Here is a 25,639-nt window from a genome sequence, read left to right on the forward strand (position 1 = left end):
TTGCTTGCTTAATGTTCAGTGGCAATTATTTCATGGATATTCAGTAATGGCTTTATGATGAATCATTTTTTAAATGTATTACCTTTCGCTTTATCATAGTTATTTCTTCTTTCTTCTCAGCTGGTTCTGTTAAATAAAATAAATACTTTTTTTATAGGCAATTATATATGTTTTGAGGATTTCCCTAAACATCTCTAATTTATGAGGGTTTCTTGGCAATTATCTTTTCCCCAACATGTCAGCTTTAATTTTAACTACAAAATTATAATGCATCATAATATGTGACATACAAAACAATTACAGATGAATAAGATTGTGATAATCTTTGTCACTTTGTTCATTAGATTACAAATGTGAAACCTTTGATAAAAAGACATGCATAGCATTGGGGAACCATACTGGCTTCTGCCAAATAAAACATGTTGATTCATTTTTATTCATGGGAAGATTGTAAACTAACAATTTCCCATTATAAAACTGACAGTCACCCTACATCAAGGCATTCAAAGTTCCTAGCTAATGAGAACTTTGTATTATTTGAAAAAAGTGAAGAGTTTCTGACCTTGACCTTGGAGATAGACAGTCCAAACTTCAAAATTGGTGGGCAACAATCATACCAATACCATTAATGTTCTTCAAGGTTTTCCAAATTTTCAGCTAGAATGGAAACAACTTGCAAGGAAAGACAGACATGCACATTGATTCCTGTATACCTCTCCTGAGTTGTCTGAACTTTGTGGCAGGGTGTGTTTGATGCAATCTTATCAATACTACATGTCATTAGATTTACCTGTCCACTGTTCTGTAATGAAATTAGTTGACATTCTTAGTTGTTTTATACCAAGATGGCCACATACAAAGCTAATTGTATTCTCAAGGTAACAAATATAGGCAATAATTCTTTGCATCATCACAACCTGAAAATACAAAAACTAATCCAATCATGGTACTGTAAAAAATAAAAGGAGAATGTGTCTATGGCACACAGATGATGCCCCCGCTTGCATATAACGTTATAAAGGGGGATAACTCAAGAACGGTATAAGTGCCACCCAATTTCGAACTTGATCTGTGTTTTGTGGTTATAACAGTCTGTGCCAAACGCTGTCAGTCCAGACCGATGAAATAGACGCTGGTCCACCAAATCGTATGTCAATTCCGGTCTGTATGTCTGGTGTCTTCACCATCTCGGTTCTGCGACTTATTATTGTATTTTGATATGCGTGAGCACAGATCGATAGAAATAAAAACTTCCGGTTAAAATGTTTACTCTGAAGTATGTTCAAGGGGATATCTCCAGTAAGCCCTTGAAACGTAACGTGACTGATGAAGGAAGCAATCATGACAAAAAGCGCAAATATGAGGAGCACAGACCCGAGAGAAAATTCAATAATGAATGGAAGGTCATAAACACATAAAGACCCTGATGTCATGTGAAGTTTGCACAAGTCATTATGGTATCAGAGCAAATGTATCTCAAAATTTGAGAATCCAAAACACTTTCATCACAGGCTGCTCTAATTTTAAAATGTTCCTGTCCGAGTTATAAAATATACTCTAATATATATATATACATGTATAACAATTATTTTTATTTATTAAAATTTATCAACTGCTTTCCTGAAATGCAATTTTTACCATAAATATTACCATAAAACAACACAGTACATTTAAAAACATAAACAACACAATAAGCTTGATTGATTTTTTTTCGGACAGACAAAAATCTGTTTCGGTCAGACAAAACCTACAACACTGTCTGACCAAATGTCAGCCAGAAACCAAAAGAGTTTGGCACAGACTGTAATAAGCATTGTTTATAAGTTCCATAACATTTGGTTGAGGTAAACTAAAATTAGAAAACGGAAACCAATTTCAGGACCCTACGTATGGACAAGGGTAACACTTAATGCCCCCTTCGATAACGGCGGGGGCATTTGGATTGCTGAATTTTAGCAGTTTATCATGTTTAGGCCAAATAAGAAAATATCCCATCTGACAAAAAGTCCTACTAGCCTAATCCTTAGTTTTAGATTTTTTGTTTGTTAATGGTTTGTTTTTGGCTTATACATAAAAAACAAAACATTGGATAGACCAACTCAATTCAACAATCAGAAATTTGGCCTTACCAAGCCATCAAAAAATTTACAAACCACTACAAATAAATTCTCTAATATCAAATATTTGCAATGTTGGTTTTTCAAGTTTCATAGGTGTTTTTTTCATGGACTTTCCTAGCATAGATTCCTGTCTCTATCTGTGTTTGGGCTGTTCCAGAATTAAACACATGGGGCCATGAGAGCACTTTTTAAGACCCCAACCAACATAATATAAAATTTTCATTTTACTTATACTGGTAATTTTTACAAAATTCTAAAGAAGTTGCAACCACCAACAATTAATTAATTTGAGGGCCTCCCCACCAATATCAGTTTTGAAATGGCCCTTGTAGTTTTAATATGTTATTGTGTACCTTTGTTTCTTTCATGAATGGACTTAATCCAGGAACTCTGTCACATACTTTCTTCATACTTTTATTTAACGTGTGATGACGTACCCTGCAATCAAATAATGTCAATCAAACAATATGGTTAGACACCAGCAAGAACAAACTATTCAAAAGAAATCCAACAATATATTAAAGTATTAGCTAACAATTTGAATTAAAACAGTAGACAGTCCTTGTTTCATATATATTCATCCAGTCAAATATCCTTATGAGCAAATTTTTTGGTTCATTGAAAAGTCAAATACAATTTTCATTTTTATGTTCAAATTCTATTTGGGAAAGAATAAATTCTACCTTATACATACTTAAATATCTGGTTAATGTATCGTTTGGAAATTTAAAATTGGATGAAGATTGTGGTAGACCTCAGGTGATGGTAAAGCTAGTTTACATGGCAATTTTGACAAGCTTCCTGAAATAAAACTTCTAATTTTCTACATTTTACAGCACACACTTTTAAAATCAAAATATCTCAAGTGAAACATTTTTTACAGCAGATTAACGAGAGTTCTGTCAGATTGATTTGAATTTTTAAACAGTGTATACTTTTTATCAAGCTCATGTGACAATCTTAACTGAAATATCGCAAGAAAAAAATACAAAGTTACAACATCAAGTTCATCATATATACCTTTCATTTTCTCTATGTCTTTCCATCATTTTCATCATAGTTCTTGGTGTTTTATTCTGGCCAGTGCTGCGGGTCTTCTTGTCATCTGGAGTAACAGCCAGTACTTCTTCTACATTATTTGGACTTTTCTGCAGATAAAAAAATTGCTTAAAGATTGAATTAAATTCTTTTTATAATAAACTCTAAATTCAATTTATGCAATTTGATAACTTTATCAGCTTCAAATTTTTTCTTACTACTAGTTATAATCTATTACCCTTTTGAACTTAACTCACAGGTATGTTAATTGATTTTAGTTTTGACCAGTTTTTTCTGAAGGTACTACTACTAGGGGGGTGTTTAATGACCTTGACTACCCATGAGGGTCCGGCACGGTCTTTTAGTTTAACTTGAAAAAAATTGTACTTATACTAAACAAAATTCTGTTTAAAAACTTATTCTAGGCATTGCACAAGATGGCGTCTCTATGAACTGTTTATGATGTTTACGTATGAAATCTACTCTGAAGTTCAGACACTGATATAATGGCAGGGTGGCAATTCATATCAGCAGTTAAAGGACTTTGAGCTAAATTCTTTGATACCGGTACTTTTAATTATTACACTATTGAAGACTGTATGTATGTTGACCTCTAGACATTTGCTGGTTTTTTGTCTTGTTGGCTTGCTATCTCATTGGTGTATATCCCTCATCACTTTACACAAAACTTCGGTGAATAAGAATCAATTGATTTCACTTAAACTTAATAAAATTGATTGATAGTTGGGGTTTAAAACCACTTTCAGCACTCTTGGCTATATCATGGACGTTACTAGTTTTTATAGATGGAGGAAGCAGGAGTGTCTGGAGAGAACCACAGATTTAATCAGCAGGAAAAACTTAATAAGAAATCCAAGATTCTTTTCATTCAATTGATTTTTTCAGCAATTAAGAACATTTAAATAAAGAGTCAAAAGACAGATCCGAAAAATATTTACATCTGCAAAGGTCCATTTTACTGGATTGTTCATTATGTCATGCTTATTTACAACATCAAGTGTTCAGTAAATGTGAGTAATGCAAACCTAATTTTACCTGAGGAGTACTCAAGTAGGACTGGAATGGTAGCTGTGATATGTCTGGAACACTCTCCTCATCCTCAATGTCACCCCCATGGATACAAAACATGGGGTCATAAATGTACTGTCCTGGCTGGCTTTCCTTAAATGACCTGCCATCACTCACATTTCTAATTGGCTGAAATAATTACCAATGCTACTTTTTAGAGACTTTTTTACCATTCTGAATGATGAATCACAAAATGCAATTGTTATACTTCTGCTTATGCCGTTTGGTGGAGGCCATACTTTATAAGGTTGTTTTGGCCATGGTTTTTATTGTTATATTGAGGGAGGGAAAATGTAACTGATTTTAGAAGCAGACCGTAAGAAACAAATGGAAAAATACATTTTAAATCATAATGTATATTCTTTGATAAAAATTTAAACAAGAATGTGTCCATAGTACACGGATGCCTCACTCGCACTTTCATTTTCTATGTTCAGTGGACCGTAAAATTGGGGTCAAAACTCTAATTAGGCATTAAAATTAGAAAGATCATATCATTGGGAACATATGTACTAAGTTTCAAGTTGATTGGACATCAACTTCATCAAAAACTACCTTGACCAAAAACTTTAACCTGAAGTGGGACAGACGGACGGACGAATGAACTGACGCACAGACCAGAAAACATAATGCCCCTACTACTATCGTAGTTGGGGCATTAAAAATAAAGAGGATTGTTGTTTTTATCATTTGTTTACTGTTAATTATCATTTCTTTGATATATCTAAAGTACTAATTATGCTTTTGTTAAGTAATTGTTGAGAAAACACTGAACAAGATATATAACTATAAACAGACCTGAGGATCCAAGCCAAGTTCAAGGTAATACAAACTTACAGTTGGTGAATATATTACTTTGAGGAACAAATGGAACCCAAAAAGCATGAATCAATCTTTAATTTAAAAAAAATGTAATGGATTATGACAAAACCACACGAGACACTAGTCTCATACCTGTCAACCTATGAAAATGAAAATGCAGGTCATGACCTGCATTGAAGAAGAAATTTCAGGTCATTACCCATACAAACTTTTTTTCAGTTGAATTTAAGTATTTAGGGGACATTTTTATATTTTAAATCAAAGTTTCCAAACAATGTTCACATGGTTAAGTATTAACTGAAAATAATTTAAAACTTTGCATTTATATGTCATTGAAAATATTAATGTATTATACTAAATCAATACAAGCCAACCAATAATCCCTCTTCATATTTTAAACCAATTCATAAGCCATATTAACAACATACATGTACAGCTGTATGTAGTAGCATTCATTGATGTTAGTTGATATTGGAGTAACATAAAAAATTTAAGCATTTTAAGAAGTAGAGATGAAAAAATTAATTTTCAAAATATTAATTTTCTAATTGTTCTAAGGTACAAATGTAGAAAAATAATAAAAAGTAATATTCTGATTTGTATTAGTATTCAATTTGCTTCAGATTTAATCTTTTTACAAAAAAAACATAAATTTAATGAGTATATTGTGAAAGGTGACAAAAAAGGGGAAGTAACTCAAATTTTTTGTCAAACAACTTTGAAATACATAAATTATTTATGACCTTAAGCTAATTGGTGTTAATTAAAAGTGTGTTTGACACCAAAGCTGTCAAGTGAAGCCGTGCTCTTAATGAGTCACTTAACTTGACAGTTTATACAGCTAGTTGAACTTCCTGTCCAAGAAGAATTACGAATTTGCCGGTATTTCAAAGGGTAATCACTTATGAAATCAGTCTAAAGGCCCAAGAATCTGGAGAAAACGGGGTCATTTTCTGAATTCTCTGGTTATTTAACTACCCGGCGGGTGATTAAAAAATCCTGGGTGGGGGGTTAAATTTACGGGTGTCACCCACAGGATATGGGTCAGTTGACAGGTATGTAGTCTCTGAAAAAAATACCTATTTACTTTAATATTACACAATAACTGTAAATGTGATTCAATCATTCTGAAAATTGCTGTCCACAATTATTTTATTTTCCACAGTTATTCTTTAGACTTTTACAACCCATTATATTCTCTATTCTTTATATTTTTAATCATGTGTGACATAAGAAAAAGTCTTCTTGTTTCAGAGCATATATGCACTCTCCGGCAAAATCGCTTTTTGTTAAATAATATTCCTTTTTGAAAACAAATTAACTTAGTCTTCTGTAAAACCAATTAATGATATACTTAATGTTAAGAACTATCTGAAATGTGTGGCTGAAACATCTCGAAAGCGGTCAGACAAGGTTTTACTTCAATGGAGGTCGCTCTCCTATACGGAAAGACGAGATTTTACTGTCAATGGCAGTCACTATCCTATTTTGGTATTTTATATAGGATAGCGACTGCCATTGACAGTTAAACCTCATATGACCCACTTAACAAGCCCCTGTGCATACAGTAGTGTTTGAGATGTAAACAGTCATTTTTGTAAACCTAAATTATCTAATAAAAGGTGGTATACTACAGAGACATATATATTATTATATACACATGTGTAGATATATTGTGTATATATGTCTCTGTATATTATAATAGTCCCAGGTGGCATATATACGAATCTTTTGAATGTTTAAGCTATCTAATTCTACATTTTTGTTGGTATTGATTAGATCTGACAATATATCATGTTTTAACTTGAATAGTTTTCCTTACAGGCATATTAAGTGAGAACTGTGATTTTAATATTCCCGCCCCAGTGTACTCATGGCGGCTGAAAAGATCTAGACAAACACCGTCAATTAGTAAAACAACTGTTCGGAACGATATTTTGTAAACTCAATTATTCTATCACATTACTTTACCTCTGAGTATTGTGAATGAGCTATATCAGAAGTAAAATCTGTCATTTAAAAAATTGAAGAGTTCGAATACGAACTATTGAAATAAGTACGTTGGATTTTAGATATACCAAGCTGTTGAACACCAAACTGATGACGTTTTCCACACAGAAAGTGCGCTGAAAAGTGAAAATGGATGAATCCACCGACTTTTCATCTAGCATAGCTAATGGTGTCGGTAATATATCCTTGTTAATATTTGCATGCACTTTAGTTTGTATTCATTCTTTTAAATGCATTTGTTTTATAAAACTGACACTTGTGTGCAAGACCACGCCCATTAGTGGGCGGTGCATATGCATGACTGAGCTACCCTTATATAAAAAAAGGTACCAAATAATAAAGCAAATTTAGTTGACTTAGTTATAGTAGCTTACTTTGTTAGGGCATTTAGTGTGCATGATTTTAATGTCAGCATAAAAATGCAAAGACTTCTTTTGAATCTCAAATAAAAAGAATTAAGGTTCATGTGGACCCTTTGACTAAAATGGCTGCATTTATACCTCAAAATTTACTCTGAGGACAGACAAACCTGCGCATCTGGAAAAGTTTTAAGGCATAGCATGCCCTAGATAAATAAACTTCTAATGCATTGTATGTTTTAGAAAATTTAAAACTTAACTGGATTTAGCAGTGCACTTTTTTTCGTCCCTGCAGAAGATGATAAAATTAACAAACAGTTGAGTTTCACTTGATATGGTCCACTCAGGTACACAGTTTAAATCACCAATTATTGTCAGGTATCTATTGTCCATCTATTGTCCATGTCAATCAAAACAGTTCACTTCAATTATTACCTGTGGGGAAGTTCTCAAACATCTTTCCCAACTTTGTTTATTTTGGCACCTTCTGGTGGAATGAAAAAAAGTGCACTGAAAAATCCGGTTAAGTTTTTTAATTTTCTAAAACACAAAATATATTTGAATTTTATTTATCTAGGGCATGCTATGCCTTAAAACTTTTCCAGATGCACAGGTTTGTCTGTACTCAGAGTAAATTTTGAGGTGAAAATGCAGCCATTTTAGACAAAGGGTCCACATGAACCTTAAAGAACTAATTAGAAGTAGATCCTGGCTGCTCTGATGATTCTACAAATTTGATAATCTATTATATTATTATTAACCTTTTGCCTCAGGCTCTCCTGTTCGGGTTACAGAATTAGTATTACCCAATTATTGTCAACATGGTCAATGGAGCAAAAGCACTTTCATTATTCAAATATAATAATGTCGTTTCTTTTCTACAAACTATACATGCTATAATTCCTTGATAACGAATTAATTAACCAAATTTTTAGTATCTCTTATTGCACAGATGAGAATTTTCCATTTTTTACTAGAATTTTAACTTTAACATTTGTTGCCTCTTAGTTCTTCTGTCAGTTTTAACTTCATCTAAATAAAATGTAAGTGTACACTAAAACTAAAAAACTGACAGTTCCTGCTCTTCTGGTATTTCTTTTTAATATTTTGAACATTAAAAGATTAAATTTATGACTGTAAACCAATTTAAGATGTCTTTATTCCTGAACGTTTAAGTGCATTCAGTCTATTAGAAGTGTATGACTCACGGAATGCTCCAATGTCAGTATAAATAGGGCAGAATAATAAACCTGATAGTGAGTTAGGGATAGAGTTGTTTTATGGTATTGTGAGTAAATGATTCTAAAGCAGTTTCTCTTCAGCCCCTGAAATTAGTTTAAGGTTAGCTTGAAACATCAAGTTTGATGAATCTAAAAATATTCCAGTAGTATAAAAGGGGCATTATAGGCTTTTCATTCAAGAACATTGCAGTTACCATATATATATATGTTCCAGTTAAAAACTCATAAAAATACGAGGCTAGCTGTAAGAAATGAACAACTAGTAAGTAGCCTTGTAAAATTAGACTTACTGCAAAATTTATATATGTCTCATTTAAGATAATAAATGGCAAGTGTCTGAAATCTGAAAATTATAAAAAAATAAGGACATTCGGTATGATTTCCAATGAGAGAACTATTCACCCGAGTTCCAAATAAAGTGGTAATAAACTGTACGGCCTTCAACAATGAGAAAAACCAATATGGTATAGTAACTATGAAGGCACCTACATGAAAAATATGAATCAATTTAAACTAGAAAACTAACAGCCTATATTGTAACAAAATTTACGAAAGACAAATATGACAGTTGCCATTTTTAATTTCTAGAGAGTTAACTGCACAGAATCTTAATGCAATTACAAGGTTCTCTGACCAAGATCTCAGATTCTAAAGAACCAGCTAAAAGAAATAAAATATATGTATTTCTGTTCAAAATAAAATGTAGAGATTTATTATTGACAATGGTGACTGCAAGTTTAATTTTGTATATGTTTAATTGTGATAGAGAGAAAATACAAATTTCTATGAAACTGAACAAGTAGTTAGTTATAGGAAAATCAGATGTGAACACATGAAAGACTCTAACAGAGATGTATCTTAACTTACAAAAACAAAACATTCTCTTAATAATTTTAATTAGATATAGGAAGATGTGGTATGAGTGCCAACTCCATTTTTCAATTTTTTTTAAATATCCATTTTGCTGAACAAGTATACAATATTGTTTAGGGACCAGCTGAAGCCTCAGGGTGTTGGATTAACTTGCTGCACTGAAGGTCCATTGGTGGCCATGGGCTGTTTTCAGCTCTTTGGTCGGGTTGTTGTCTCTTTGACACATTTCCCACGTTCCATTCTCTATTCTATTTTAGAATTTATCTGAGAACCTGATGGAATGTTTTGAATGGCCTTAAACAAAAATACTTGTGTTTTGCACCTGGTTTCCAGGTCATACATAGATTTCATTCTTGATATTTATCATCCAATATTTTATTTTACCATGTATTGGATTGCATTGTACTAATGCTGCAGTCAATTGAATCAATGTATGAAAATATTTCTTTTGTTAATTAATGGGTATCAGCATACGTACATTAACGCTGAATTTCTTCAGAACTTTAAATGTTTTAATTTCTGATAATCTATATGCTAGAAGGGTTCAGTCATAGTCCACATGATAAAAGGTTATAGATCCCTCATATCAAGTCTACATGGAGAGATACATGTACTTTTTATACGACCGCAAAAATTAAAAATTTTTTGGTCGTATATTGGTATGACGTTGGCGTCGTCGTCGTCGTCGTCGTCGTCGTTGTCGTCGTCGTCGTCGTCGGCGTCGTCCGGCGTCGTCCGAAGACACATTGGTTTTCGCACTCTAACTTTAGTTTAAGTGAATGGATCTCCATGAAATTTCACCATAAGGTTCAATACCACAAAAGGAAGGTTGGGATTGATTTTGGGGGTTATGGTACCAACAGTTAAGGAATTAGGGGCCAAAAAGGGGCCAAAAATAAGCATTTTTGTAACTTTCAGACAATAACTTGTGTGTAAGTGTATGGATCTCTCTGACATGTACCACAAGGTTCCATATCACAAAGGGAAGGCTGTAATTGATTTTGGGGGTAATTGCCTCAAAATTTTAGGAATTAGGGGCCAAAAAAGGGGCAAAAAACAAGCATTTTTCTAGTTTCATGACAATAACTTGTGTGTAAGTGTTTGGATATTTCTGAAATTGTACTACAAGGTTCCATATCACAAAGGGAAAGCTGGAATTGAGTTTGGGGGTAATTGCCCGAAACGTTTAGGAATTGGGGGCCAAAAAGGGGCCAAAAATAAGCATTTTTCTAGTTTCCAGACAATAACTTGTGTTCAAGTGTATGGATCTCTCTGAAATTGTACTGCAAGGTACCATACCACAAAGGGAAGGCTGGGATTGAGTTTGGGGGTGATGAATCATAAGGGGGTTCAAAAAATTGGGGGGGGGATTTTTTTTTTTTTTTTTTTCTTTTTTTCCTTTTTTTTTTCTTTTAAAATTTTCCATTTTAAGTTGGTTATTTCTGATTTATATTTAAAAGCAAATAATAATGATATGGTAGGAGATACACACCAAACAGGATGTGTAAATTATTATATAATAAGTATTGTGCAATAGCAAGAAATTTTCAATTGCACAGTATTGCACAATAGCAAGAAATCTTCAATTGCACAGTATTGCGCAATAGCAAGAAATCTTCAATTTAACAGTATTGCGCAATAGCAAGAAATATCCAATAGCACAATATTGCGCAATAGCAAGAAATTGTCAATTGTACAGTATTGCGCAATAGCAAGAAATATTCAATTGCACAGTATTGTGCAAAAGAAGATACTTCGTATAAATTGCTTATTTCTTGATCAATTTCAATGGGGTTTTATTCTTGAATTCTTGGGGTTCTTTAATATGCTGAATCTAACCGTGTATTAAGTTTTTGGATTTTGGGCCCCGTTTTTAAATTGGTCCACATTGAGGTCCAAAGGGTCCAAAATTAAACTTTGTTTGATTTCAACAAAAATTGAATATATGGGGTTCTTTGATATGCTGAATCTAAACATGTATTTAGATTTTAGATTTTTGGCCCAGTTTTCAAGTTGGTCCAAATTGGGGTCCAAAATTAAACTTCGTTTGATTTCAACAAAAATTGAATATATGGGGTTCTTTGATATGCTGAATCTTACCATGTATTTAGATTTTTTATTTGTGGGCCCGCTATCAAATTGGTTCATATTGAGGTCAAAAGGGTCCAAAATTAAACTTTGTTTGATTTCATCAAAAATTGAATTATTGGGGTTCTTTGATATGCCAAATTTAACTGTGTTTTTAGATTTTTAATTTAGGGTCCCGTTTTTTAAATTTGTCTACATTAAGGTCCAAAGGGTCCAAAATTAAACTTAGTTTGATTTTAACAAAAATTGAATTCTTCGGGTACTTTGATATGCTGAATCTAAACATGTGTTTAGATTTTTGATTATGGGACCAGTTTTCAAGTTTGTCCAAGTTGGGGTCCAAAATTAAACTTTGTTTGATTTCAACAAAAATTGAATATATGGGGTTCTTTGATATGCTGAATCTAACCATGTATTTTGATTTTGGACATTGGACCATAATAGGTAAATTAAAAAAATTGAAGTTCTTAGACCACATTCTTTCTGTGTCAGAAACCTATGCTGTGTCAAATATTTAATCACAATCCAAATTCAGAGCTGTATCAAGCTTGAATGTTGTGTCCATACTTGCCCCAACTGTTCAGGGTTCGACCTCTGCGGTCGTATCAAGCTGCGCCCAGCGAAGCATTTTATTTTACACAATTATCAGTTATTTTAATAGTTATTTTATTTGTTTTATACAGCTGAACAACAGTTTACATGTTTTAAGAAGTTAAAGATAATTTAAATGATCATCTAACTCATATTTTATCTCTTATATACCGGGATTATACCCCCTTCTGTTGGTATGCTATCAATCTGTTTTTTGGCTCCTTAGGATAGGATATACTATGGGTATGTTTTGTGTCGTTAGATATATATCGGGCAGTTTCTGTGTCCATAGTATAAGATTCACTAAAGGTCTACTAAATGGATGTCTTCAAACTTGTATGTATCATTTCTTCTAAATGTTGTTAAGTTACTAAAATAAGGAGATGTGGGATGATTGCAAATGAGACAACTCAATCCACCAGAGTTTAAATGAAGTGGATGTAAGCAATTATAGGCAACCAAATGGCCTTTAACATTGAGAAAAAAACCATACTATATAGTGGGTTTTAAAAGGCCTGACAAGAAAAATGTGAAGCAATTAAAATGTGATGCACATTTTAGATATTGTTGAATTAATAAGCAGCCACCTAAATTATTTCTGCATTTAAGTTTCGTTTAAGATGAGAAATATCCTCACACTGAATGGATTTCAGTCGAACATTAATCCCTTCTGTATTGTAAATTTTGATATTCAAAATTCGGTTTATGCATATATAAATATTTCCTTGGAAGAAATTTAAATAGGTATGAGTAAATGGAGAAATGGGGTACAAGGTAACACAAAAAAATCAACAGACATTTAGGAATCAGTTTAAGAAATCTCCTTCAGCAGGACATTTATATATATATATATACCGGTATATATATATTGTAAACATGAATATTTTCACTTATGTATTAACTTTAAGTGTGAGGGTAAAAATCACCCATCAAACAATATGTGGGCTCTTCCCAATCGATAATTTTTTTACTTGTACAAACTACTTGCTTGAAGGATATTTTTGTGTTTTGAGTTTATCTGAGAAGCTAATGGAATGATTTGTATGGCCTTAAACAAAAACACTAGTGTTTTGCACCTGGTTTCCGTCTCATACATGAATTTCATTCTTGATATTTATCATCCAATATTTTATTAGTCCCCTACCGACTTCGGGTCGAAGGGGACTTTAGGTTTGCACTCTGTCCGTCTGTCCGTCTGTCTGTCCATCTGTCAGTCAGGCAAATCAGTTTTCCAGACTTTTTTTCTTCGTGCTTGAAGATATTGTTTTGATATTTGGTTTATTGTTTTATCATGACAAGTTACAGGTCAAGTTCAATTTTCACGATTTAAGCTTTTCTCTTTGTTCAGTATAAGCCCTTTACCTAGAATTAAATTTTTGATGAAATACTTGACCTATTTATGGAATATATGTCACGGATGACTACATAATTGTTCTACTTGTAGCCTTGATCCCATCCTCTTTTACTAATTATTCCCCTACCGACGAAGTCGAAGGGGACTTAAGGTTTGCACTCCGTCCGTCTGTCTGTCCATCTGTCAGTCCGGCAAATCCGTTTTCCAGACTTTTTTTCTTCGTGCTTGAAGATATTGATTTGATATTTGGTTTATTGATTTATCATGACAAGTTACACTCTTTGTTCAGTTAAAGCCCTTTCCTTAGAATTAAATTTTTGATGAAATACTTATTAATTAGTAGTTTTCTGTTCAAAGGGAAATAACTCATTTTTTAAAAGGCAAAATGACATTTTGGATTTTTTTCCTTTTCTTTGGTAAATTGTTTGTAGAATTTAGTGGTAGGTTTGTTTGTCATTCTTGAAGATATTGTTTTGATAATTAGTATATAGTTTTATCGTGACAAGTTACAGATCAAGTAGGAATTTTGTTCCGGTTTGATGATTTTGTGCAGAGTTATGGTCTTTGGACATAGAAAATTCACTTAAATAACTAGTTTTCAACAGTTTTTTTCGTCATGCTTGAAAATTTTGACTTGATATTTTTATGTAGTTTACACCATAACAAGTTATAGATCAAGTTAGAATTTAGTTCCATTACAATGAATTTTTAACTGGTAGGGGACCATGTACATGTATTGCCATGCAATACTCACAGAATGCTTGTTTTTCCATGTTTACTTTTTTCAAAAAGTTTATACATGTCTTACACTATCGTGAAATTTAACTTTTCGTATGAGGGTAAAATTCACACATCCAACAACCTGTCATTATGTGGGCCTTTCAAATCAATATTTTTTTACTTGTACAAAGTATTTGCCTGAAGGATATTTTCGTGCATTATACATGATCGTGAAATCAACGAAATTAACCCAAAAGAGTAGATTTTAACATTTTACAATATGCAATCTTTTTAATCATCTAAACAAATTGTTTACATTCTAAACTATTTCATAACTTCACTCTTATAGTGTTTTTTTAAGAATTTTTTTTAATTCAAACTTGAAATTTAACATCATTTCACTTTAATTTATGCATTTTCATGATAAAAAAATCTATTACTAAGCAATTTTGACGAAAAGAATTTGATTTTTTTGCCGAAATTCTTAACGCAACTTGCATTTTTCCTTTAAACAATTGTTATCATTTGCCATTTCTTGTGTTGCATGGAAAGACAGTTAAATGATTTTCTTTGATGAAAAAAAAAGTATATATACATGTATATAGAAATGTTTTATGCATGTGAACATGGTGAATGAACAGTTCTTAACCACCTAATTGAGAATGTTACAAGAGCTAATTTTCAAACTGACACCTGTTGAAATCAAAATGACTCAGGTCAAAAAAAGGTTAAGTCCTATGAATAATGATTCCAGCTGTTTCAACTGAGAGGAATACTTTGTCAACTTACATTTAAAAAAATCTAAAAAATAGCAAATAAATGAAATTTACCACTTGCAAAAAATAAAGGGATATATATATGCTTGACAATTTTTAATAAAATAAGAGAAATGGAGTATATGTTAATGAAACAGCAACCCAATAGCAAAAAAGAAACAAATGACTTCTAAAGGTCTTCAACAATAAAAATGTTTATACAATTCATGTATGTTCGCCTAGGATCTAAATAACCCAGAGTATAGAATTGTTCTGAATAAATTTGGGGGGAGGGTATAAACTGGTTTGTGAGATTTCAACTGTCCTACATATGATTTCAATTAGTGAAATATAGAAGCTACATATACATGGTATATGCAATTAAAATATGTCCAGGAAAATCACTTTTATCTATAATAACCGTAATTATGAAATAGATAACATAAAAAAAGAACAACTGCATGTAAGTTAACAAGCAAAACAATGTTAAACAAAATTGTATCCAAGAATGATAAAAGTTACTGAAAGCAAGCTCAAAGTACCTTAACTTGTTGATCATATTGAAATAACATCAAGCCTTCCTTCACTTCAAAATATCAGCATTGGTTGTTCGTAAAGTAGATATCACTTATTTGGAGAATTTGATAGTTTCTGCATGTTCTGTTTACTGTAAATTCAGAAATTATTGCGAGGTTTTTATTATTGCGACAAATGCGACAGAGTTGTAAACGCAATAATTTAAACTCACATTTTGAAATATTTCTCAAAATCGTAAAAATTAAAATCGCATTTAAGTCTAAAATGACAAAATCGCAATAATAAATGCACGCAATAATTTCTGAATTTACAGTACTTTATTGACAACTTTTTCAGATTCAGCAGGATTTGGAGTTTAATTTATTGTATTAAGAAACCTGTCTGTTAATATGTTTTATTAAGGATTATAGTTTGGCCGCTGGAAGTCTTTTGGTTGTTTGTGTTTTTGGGTTAATGTTTCATTGATGTATACCTCACATCTCTTGTTATTCACACACATATGTATGAATTTTGATTAGTAAGTACTCTCTGTTTTCAATAATGAAAGAAGTGCTATGTCAATTTCTAGTTTATTGGAGGGGCCTTATAATTATTGGCCAAGAGCTCTTATTTATTTTTCACTTTAACTTATACATTATACCCGTACTGCTAAGCTTGTCACCCCTACAACAGACATTTGAGCTTTTCTCATGTCAATTGCTCAAGTAATAACGTGTAATTAACCTATCTTTATGTCATAGACGTCAACCATTATTTGAAGAGTTTGGTTATATACCTGACCCAGCAGGTATTCAGGTTTCCTCTAGCATGGTTATTGTTAATTTTATTGATAACTTTTAAAATTTACAGAAAAGTAGTTGGCCAAAATCATGAAATACCAGTAGGCTAGATTCAGTATTTTTCCATGTTTTCAATTTTATTTTTTTCTTCCGAATCTGACAAGTACATTGCAGCTTTTACTTACCCGAGAATGACTTTCACATATCCTGGGGAATCCGATAACCTTAAATGTCTAACCCTGGGTTCATGGTTTATTTGCTCAGCTCTGTTTATACATATTTGTTTCATTTGTGTTCATTCCTAAGGTATGTCTATAATCGGAATCTAATTTTTCATGTTTATCAGGGGTCTCCGTTGCTGAGTGATCTAAGTAGTCTAACTACATGTACTTATCACTAGCCTGTCAATATTGTGGTTTTTGAGTTGAACCCCTGCATGTGGTAGGTGCGTTTGATTCCAATCTTAGTTAACTAGGATTGTAAGTTCTCTGTTAGCACACATGCTTCCTCCACCAATAAAAACTGGCCGCCATGAAAAGCCATTGAGTTGAAAGTGGTGTTAAACACCAAAAATTAATCAATCCATCATGTCTATGAATGAGTTAACTTTGTAATATTCATATATATTTTTCTGCATTTTCGGTTTGTAAATATTTAAATACTGAATGCATTATATAATCATGTCAAATGCATGTATAAAATCTTTCTTGAGTCTGTTCATTTTTATTACAGATGGAAACAATTAGTCTTGTGTAAGATTATACACATAAAATGTAACCACATAAAATATATCATAGGAGAATATTACATAGTCACATGACAATGAAACTTTCGTAACAAAGAACTTTTGTATATGTATTACATAATCAAATTACCTATAATGGTTGACTTTTTGATTTTAATATAGGATTCAAAATACTGAAATTTCATTGTACAAATTACTAGAGAAACTTACCTTGTCAAAATATCTGAGGAGCTATGAAGTTCTATTTAAAGTATGGAAATATAACTGGATATGTTTACTTGAAGAAATAAAATGACAAAAATGAAAAAAGGTCCATAATAGTACTCTGTTCTAAAAAGCCGCTATACACAAAGTATAGAAGTTAAGAGTTAATCTTAAGAACGGTTGTAATAGAATAGAATGATAACTCTGGTTTCTGTGCCTTTCTCTCTTTTTCCCTCATTATCATCTGTCTTTCCAGTTATTTTGACAAGTTATATATTATCATTTTAATAATTTCATATACATATAATATATATATATATATATGTGTGGAGTTTAATTAACATATATGCGTAATTATACTTAATATTTATACCTATATAATCGTATTTATAAAAATACACATTTACACCTTAGTTTATTTATGATTTTTCTTTAATAGGTTTAATAGGTTTGTACTATCACCACCTTTAAAAATGATTAATTTACATAAAAATATATTTGAATTTAAAAACAAGAAGATGTGATATGATTGCCGATGAGACAACTCTCCACAAGAGATCAAATGACGTTGAAGTTAGTAACTATAGGTTATGGCAATCAACAATGAGCAAAACCCATAATGCATAGCAAGCTAATAAAGGCCCCGAAATGACAAATGTAAAACAGTTTTATTTGAAACAGATGAAATAAGGGATAACTTACTTTATTTTCATATAATTTGAAGCACACAAAGCAGATGCAACTTTTGGAAATCAATATTTGCTGATATTGTGTTTTACTTCCCATGTTTTAATATTTATAAGTTCCCTTTTTAGATTTAATCATATATATTTTAACATGATACTAGCGTTTTCAAATTTTCAATTATATTATACAGCTTTAAAAACGGTTCCGTTCAATAAAATGTCATTTACACTGAGGAGAGTGGACACCATACCACCTGCATAGATATTATTACTGTTTTAGGACCAGTATACGATGTTTTGTTTTAATATTTTATAATTTTTGCATTGTATAAATATATTTGTATAATATTGTTCATATGCCTTCAACCCCTTGGGGTATAAATGTGAATTTCTTATAAAATTATTTATATATATATACTCCCACCAAAAAACTGTGACATGTTTAAAGTGTTTCCTATTGCAATAAAACATTTCAGGTGTAGTTCACTTCAAAAAACCTTTTTAATTAAAAATACAAATTAAACATCAAAGTACATCATATCATAAATCACATGATATTCAAAACCACAAAAGTGTAGGGTCAGAACAGAATACTATTTAATCAATATGTAAATGAATAAGAGATCAAAATCATAAGACTTCTTACTGTGTAATTATCAGCAAGTGTTCTTTTTAGAAATCCGTCAAAGTAAATACTTATTTTTATTAAAAATTTTCAATCCACTTCTTAATAACACTGACAAAAGAAATCAAACAGACCATATGGAGGAAAGGAAAAATTCTATTGTCGATCATCATGATTCATACTTTTTATAGATTATTGGATGGAGTCGATTCAAGGATTATTGATTTTAGCCTCAGGGAGATATATTTTTTTTTGTAACAAGGCTGTTTACTTTAATTGGGAGAATTTGAGTATCATAATTGCGAGGACAAATACTTACCTATATAAAGTAGTCGTACATTAGGAAGGCACTAGGATCGATTGTTATTGATTTAATGGCGTGGTGCAGGTGTTACAATGGATTTTGTCCCTGATGATATTCTAGGTAATGTGAAGAAAGCACGTTTCAATTTATTGTCATTTTGCAATTACCGGCTTGTGTAAATTAGATTTAACTCAGTTGTTATCTCCCCTGATAGTTATAGTGTACACATGTACACTTAACAGTTATTTGCAAATACTGCTTGTCATTTATTTTTCAGCATCCTTACTATCTATATCTTTATCTTATTAATGGATCTCTTAATTTTGACATTTTGTGAACAAATTTATATTTTGATCCCTGTAAGCAGTGCTGTTAGACATATCAGAAATTGGGATCCATTGCAATACTTTTCTAAAAAAGAAAATACAACAATGAATGAAATCAGTTCCTGTTGTTTAGGCATTCAAGAAATAAGAAGTCAGTTTCTAGACTGTCCCCTTACATATTCTTAGAATAAAAGGATGATTTCAATATTTGTGTGATGAGAGAAATGATTTGCAACTTAAGCCTGGTTTTGTGAATTTGAAGTAAGTACTAATATAGCTTGGTCGGGAAATATAAAAGTAGGCAAAGGATAAGGTCTATAAAGGTATAAAATTATCTCCCTTTGTTCATTTGAAATGAAATTTCTTTGTCTCTGGTGTATCGTCATGATTTTTGAGAGTGCAATCCAAAACTTTGCAGACAATATGAAGAAGCACTGCTGAATATGATTATGCAATTAATTTTTGCTTTTTATTTGAAAAAAAAATTAAAGAGAAAAATCCTGATTTTGTACAATGATATTCATAATTAAATTTTAGACTGCAATCCATATTTTAACCCAGAAACAGAAATTTGCAAAATGCATGAGGGAGATCTTTTTTTTTAAAGTTTAGGCGGAGCTAATTAAGCCAAATTAAGCTATATGCAAGCTTGAATTGAAGAGACTAGCGTAATGAATATGAGGATGGGATGGGGACATGGGATGTGTACACGTTTAATTTTATAGATCTGAGATATTTTTTTGTGGTCAGATTTTGCAGAAGCAAAAAAATTAGCTTAACATACAATATCCCTCTCAAACATTGCAAAAAATACATTTAGCATAAAGTTCTCTTCCTTTATTCAACATTTTTGTTATATACCTTAAAATTGCAAAGTGGTGAGTTTCCTTCATAAAACAGTTTCTGTGACAAACTCATAAAATCTTATTAACTACTGTAAATTCAGCAATCTTTGCATGCATTTGTTATTGCAAGGTTGATTATTATGACTTCAGGAAATGCTGCATACCAATAATGCTATCAAAATTCAAAATGTCAGTTTTTAATTTTTGCAAAATCAATCCCGTGGCAATTTTCACATTTATGAAAACATCACAGAATTTAAAAGTAATTAGAGATTTAAAAATACACTTTATCTCCAGAAATTCAATAATTCAATACTTTCTATTAGAGACAAATAATACATTGTATTATATGTCTCTGTTTCTATGTAGAAATAGTATAATATTTTTCCAAATTTAATCAAGATGTTGCTTATTCTCATTAGGACGATGACCCCAGGCTGGGTAATCATCTACTACATAATACTGGTGTTTTGGAGAGGTTAATTACTTGTCACTGGTATTGTGTAGTAACAGTTCGAATATGTACATCAATACACAAGTACAGACAATAAAATAAAAACAACTATGTGTATTAACCTACCGGTAGGTAATTCATTATTTGCACAAACAGATCCCTTCATGCATAAAATTTTGTTGAAATATTATCTTGTAAAATGTCAACAAAATTTGATAAAACCTAAAAAAACCTATAGAAATATAATTATTTAGATATCACCTTATTTAAAAACCATTTTAATGAAATTGTCACCTTTAATTACTTATCTGATTGATACATACCTGTCAATCCAGGTAAAGTTATTTACACCTGTACAATTTACCTGATGTTTTAAAAACTTATATTTGACCTACATATATCATTTGCCGGCATTCAGCTTTTGTAGATTTTTTTAGATGTTTTAATGAAATTAGTTTGTGTTTAGACAAGTATTAGTACCTGTAAATAATGGAGGATCAAAGTGAACCTAAACAAGGTAAGGGGGATCTCTCAAGGTGTGGCAAAGGTATGATTTACATATCCTAATACACACATGTATCAGTAATACAAATAGGTGGAAGATTCAGTGACTAAAACAATGTAATACTTGTAACACATATATACATGTATACATAATTATAGCAAAAGCCTTATATAACACATATATACATGTATACATAATTATAGCAAAAGCCTTATAAAGGGGGAACATTGCATAAACCAGTAATTTATTGACTAATATTAAATACATTGGATGCATATTTGCTTAAAAGTGAAAGTAGCTTCCTTTAAAGATGTTAGGACATCCTAGCTTAAGGGTGAATTTGTTGCAATCAAACAAGTTTCAGTTAGGTGAAGTTTTTGAATGGTTTACTTTTTGGTATAAAACAGGTTTCAGTTACCAGTTGTGAAACAAATCAAAAGTTCTTACAAGGATTTGTTCTAGGTTTTGCACTCCACATGATAAGGTTTGATAAGTTTAGGAAACTGGTTCCAGTTTTCATGAAACAAATGCAAAACTAGCAATGATTTAAAACTAGTTTGGAAGCAGTTTGGCACAACAAATAATGGGTTAATCAAACCCACCTGAAATTGAAACCAGATTAGAGGCAACAAATTCACATTACCGGTACATGTACAAAGACACATGCTGTCAACAAGAATGCCTGATTTTAGATTTGATGTTTTGTAGAATATGAATGGGGAGAATTTTCCTGCTAAAAAAAAGGAAAAGCACTGGCATGACTATAATGATTCTATTTCTGTACCCATACTTCTTGGGCATGTTTTTTCCCTGGAATTTATAGAAGTATTAAGTTTCACCATGCAACATTGGAAATATGTTGAAATTGATAAAGAAAATAAGATTTTGAACTTAAAAGAAAAAGAAGCACAAGCTGCATGTAAAGACATAATTTCAATATTTTTTCTAGTTAAAGGGCTAGTGGGCACCTCTAGTCAAACAATATATTGTGTTCATCATGTTGATTACAAGATTAAGATTTAATTAATGTAATCAAACTTATTTTAATGGATACTTCATTTCGCATTTAGCCCTTTCTGGCCAACTTTGCAGTAATTTAATTTAATGATTTTCAAATTTTCTTGATATTTTGAAATAAGAGAAGATCCAAGTTTTACATATTCATGACAATTTATTATTATAATTGCATTATATTTCCACTTGTGAAAGTCGCAGAAAAAGTAGGTTTACGATATGTCTTTTATTCACTCATTTAGCATGTTTAGAAGTTATAATTACACACAAAAAATATTCATGCAAATGGTCTTGAAAAGAGCATATGTGTTTTGAATATTATTTACATGTACAATGTATTACTTTCTCTAATATCATGTGACCATTTGTATGATTGTAGATGGTCTGCTAAGACAGGACCAGGTGGAAGTGTGTGAACGTGTCACATACCTGGAAAAGAAAGTTCGCGTACAAGAAGACGAAATAGTTTGTCTTAAAAGCGCTGTTGCTGATATCTTAAGGAGATTAAATCAAGTAGAGGCAGAAAAAGGTTTGCAAAAATATTAAACAAAATATATTCTTTGAAAAGAAATGTGAGGTCTGAAATAAATGTTTACAAGGAATATAGGATAAAGGATAATTGTTCCATGAAATATTATTTTAAACCAGGATGAAAGTTGTAGATATCTCACTTCAATTTATCCAGAATGATATTTTATATGATAAAAATGTGCCACAAATACTGGATTTTGATTGGTGCCCTCTGAGATAGAAAGTGAATTTCAGCAGGCAGAACAATTTTATTAAAAAAGGCAAATATTTATGCTTTATTAGTTAATTCAGAATGATTGATCGACAATTTGTCATTGGCTAGACATTAAGGCATTAATGCAGCCATCTTTGAGCAACAGATAATGACTGCATTGGGTTAACTTCAGTGAAGTTTTTTCACTTCAATGAATTTAAAAAAAATAAAATGTTAATTTTTTGTTAAAAAAAAATAAGATAATCAACATACTTCAAAGTCTCCTTTTACAGAAATAAAAGTTATCATTTCCCAAATCAATTTTGACTTCATAAATTGCATACAACTAAATTCAAAACAAATTTGTTCTGTTTGAATTTGTTCAGATATACTAGTAGATTATGGTTTAAATTTCTTATTTTCATTTACATTTATACAATAAGACCTTGTTATGTAAATACAGCATATCTGAAGAAATAAGATAAAACCTTGACTTGGTGTTTACCATTATCAAAATTCATGAATTAACATAAATATGTTTTCTTTTCTTATTCACAATAGGAAGTCTATAAATTAAATGCTCTTTATGGTGTGTTTATGTAGGCTGACAATGGTTTTACAGTCTTAAAATTCCTTGACTTAAGATTAGCTTTGAGTTATTCCTCTTGAACTGATAAAAATCTTAAACCTGTTAACGTCTCAAAAACATTTTTTTTTTATCTGATGCAGAAATAAAAGTAGTTTTATGGTTATTACTTGAAAGGTAACGCTGTAAAATTCTATATACAAGGTTAAAATTATGTAATTTTTATTACATATATATCGATTTTGATCCAGGATGACAATTATTGCAAAAATTCCCAGACAGACAGTCAAACATCTATCTTTGATGATGAGTAAATCAATTGTCTAATGCCTGCATATGTGATTTTTATGAAAAGTTATCACATATGTTACCTCATCCATCATTAACACTTGGAGCATCTTTTTTTATGAACTATTTAGGTCTGCAGGCAATATTAAACTAAGACAAAATGTTCCCTATAGCATTTGTGGATCAAGGGGGGTATGTTCTGTGGGTTGGAAACCCCTTTTTTTTTTTAAATTTAAGATTTTCTCAGTGAAGCCAGTTGATGCGTTCCTGATGAAAACAAATCCAGAAAAGCACTTCGAATACATAAAATTTATAAAGCATTTTTGGATGCAAAGGTTAAACTAACAGTGTCTTGTATTGCTACTTTTTGCCGATTTGTAAACAAAAATGACTTTGGATTAACTTAATTTTATTTTATGATTTGTTACCTTTCTCCATAAAAAAAACCAATTTACCCACTGTTGTAGACCTGGAGATATAAAGGTAGCCTAACTAGTTGAGTTATGGAAGATCTTCTTTGGCTCAATTGGTTAGAGCGCTGCCTTTAGATCCCGAGATTGAGGGTTCGAATCCCGCTGGTACCATCCATGGATTTTCACAACAATGGCGAGCATCTACTTATGGTACATATAAGTGCCTGGCAGTTTGATATGGTCATGAGGGTTGACTAGGTCATAGGATGACCGGGACATGTCTAGGTGGCATGCAGGGAACTGGCCAGAGGATTTCCGAGTACCGGGTAGATGTCTCGGGGTTGTACAGTAGTGGACCTGTGAGTTGCTCGGATGGATGGTACGCAGCCGAATAAAGAAAAGGGGGAAGAGTGTTGTAGACCTTGAGATATAAAGGTAGAGTTATGGAATATCTTCTTTGGCTCAATTGGTTAGAGCACTGCCTTTAGATCCCGAGATTGAGGGTTCGAATCCCTCTGGTACCATCCATGGATTTTCACAACACCCACTTTTAAAATAGATTTTTTAAGATGAAGTAAAAAAAAAAATTGGTCAATATCTGTATTGAGAAAAAAAATAATTGAATAAGAATATATTATATCTCATCAGAATCACAGACAATTATATATCTGACCATCTACTTGTTTCTAAAAATAACATATAATAGATATAAGAAGATGTGGTATGAGTGCAAATGAGACAACTCTCCATCCAAGTCACAATTTGTAAAAGTAAACCGTAATAAGTCAAAGTACGGCCTTCAACACGGAGCCTTGGCTCACACCGAACAGCAAGCCATAAAGGGCCCCAATTATGACTAGTGTAAAACCATCAAACACTTATGAACCACATCAACAAACGACAACCACTGAACATCAGGTTATAAAATTTAGAAAAATTAGAGGACTTGCTATCAGTAGCACAATATTACTAAAAAACAGCTTGTTACAAATTTCAGTATGGAAAATTGGAGGAGTTGTGAGTTTGATTGTTGCAATTGTTAACCAAAAGACTTTATAAATAATATTTACTGTTTTGCTAAGCACACAGCAATTAGGAGTAAAATCAAAGATTTTTTGGCTAGAAATCAGAAAAAAACTAGTATGTAAAAATCTGACATAGTGCTTCTGTAAGGTTTAAACAGGATATTTTGATGTATAACTGGGACATTTACATGTTTTCGACCTGAATATGAATGTAATATTGGCTACTGGTCATTAAACATCCATCTTGTTAATTATCTATTGTGACAGTAGGTCTTAGACCATGCTGTAGTTGGGTTAGTTATATAACTGTTTCTTGCCTTCAGTCAAAAAAAAATCTGGTTGGACGGTAGGTAGATAAAATAATTTTATTTTTATGCCCCCGCTGTAGCGGAGGGGGCATTAAGTTTTACCCTTTCCGTCTGTACGTCCCAAAATTGGTTTCCGTTCTCTAACTTGAGTTTGCCTCAACCAAATGTTATGAAACTTATACACAATGCTTATTACCACAAAATACAGATC

General features: G+C 31.7%; 2 protein-coding genes across 10 annotated transcripts in view; one reads left to right on the plus strand and one right to left on the minus strand.

The window, feature by feature from the left end:
* The window catches only part of LOC127738761 (uncharacterized), a 40,750-nt gene extending 19,834 nt beyond the window's left edge, over positions 1–20,916 (minus strand). Inside the window, exons 1-6 of one of the 2 annotated variants that reach the window (XM_052250122.1) lie at positions 20,889–20,916; positions 4,215–4,376; positions 3,141–3,268; positions 2,474–2,558; positions 791–917; positions 83–126 (exon numbers count right to left, since the gene is read on the minus strand). In XM_052250122.1, the coding sequence (XP_052106082.1) occupies positions 83–126; positions 791–917; positions 2,474–2,558; positions 3,141–3,268; positions 4,215–4,307 (477 nt within the window). In that variant the 5' untranslated portion in view covers positions 4,308–4,376; positions 20,889–20,916. Of the gene's footprint in view, positions 1–82; positions 127–790; positions 918–2,473; positions 2,559–3,140; positions 3,269–4,214; positions 4,377–6,891; positions 6,947–20,888 lie in introns of those variants that run through there. The other variant, XM_052250121.1, reaches the window with a different exon arrangement.
* The window catches only part of LOC127738752 (echinoderm microtubule-associated protein-like 2), a 107,469-nt gene continuing 88,987 nt past the window's right edge, over positions 7,158–25,639 (plus strand). For 5 of the 8 annotated variants that reach the window (XM_052250105.1, XM_052250101.1, XM_052250106.1 and 2 more), the window contains exons 1-2: positions 7,159–7,254; positions 22,464–22,613. In XM_052250105.1, coding sequence (XP_052106065.1) covers positions 7,209–7,254; positions 22,464–22,613 — 196 coding nt within the window. In that variant the 5' untranslated portion in view covers positions 7,159–7,208. Of the gene's footprint in view, positions 7,255–17,108; positions 17,129–19,017; positions 19,061–21,031; positions 21,083–22,463; positions 22,614–25,639 lie in introns of those variants that run through there. The other 3 variants (XM_052250103.1, XM_052250102.1, XM_052250104.1) reach the window with 3 other exon arrangements.

Source organism: Mytilus californianus, unplaced genomic scaffold (genome assembly GCF_021869535.1).
Source record: "Mytilus californianus isolate M0D057914Y unplaced genomic scaffold, xbMytCali1.0.p SCAF_4, whole genome shotgun sequence".
Classification (NCBI taxonomy): Eukaryota; Metazoa; Mollusca; class Bivalvia; order Mytilida; family Mytilidae; genus Mytilus; species Mytilus californianus.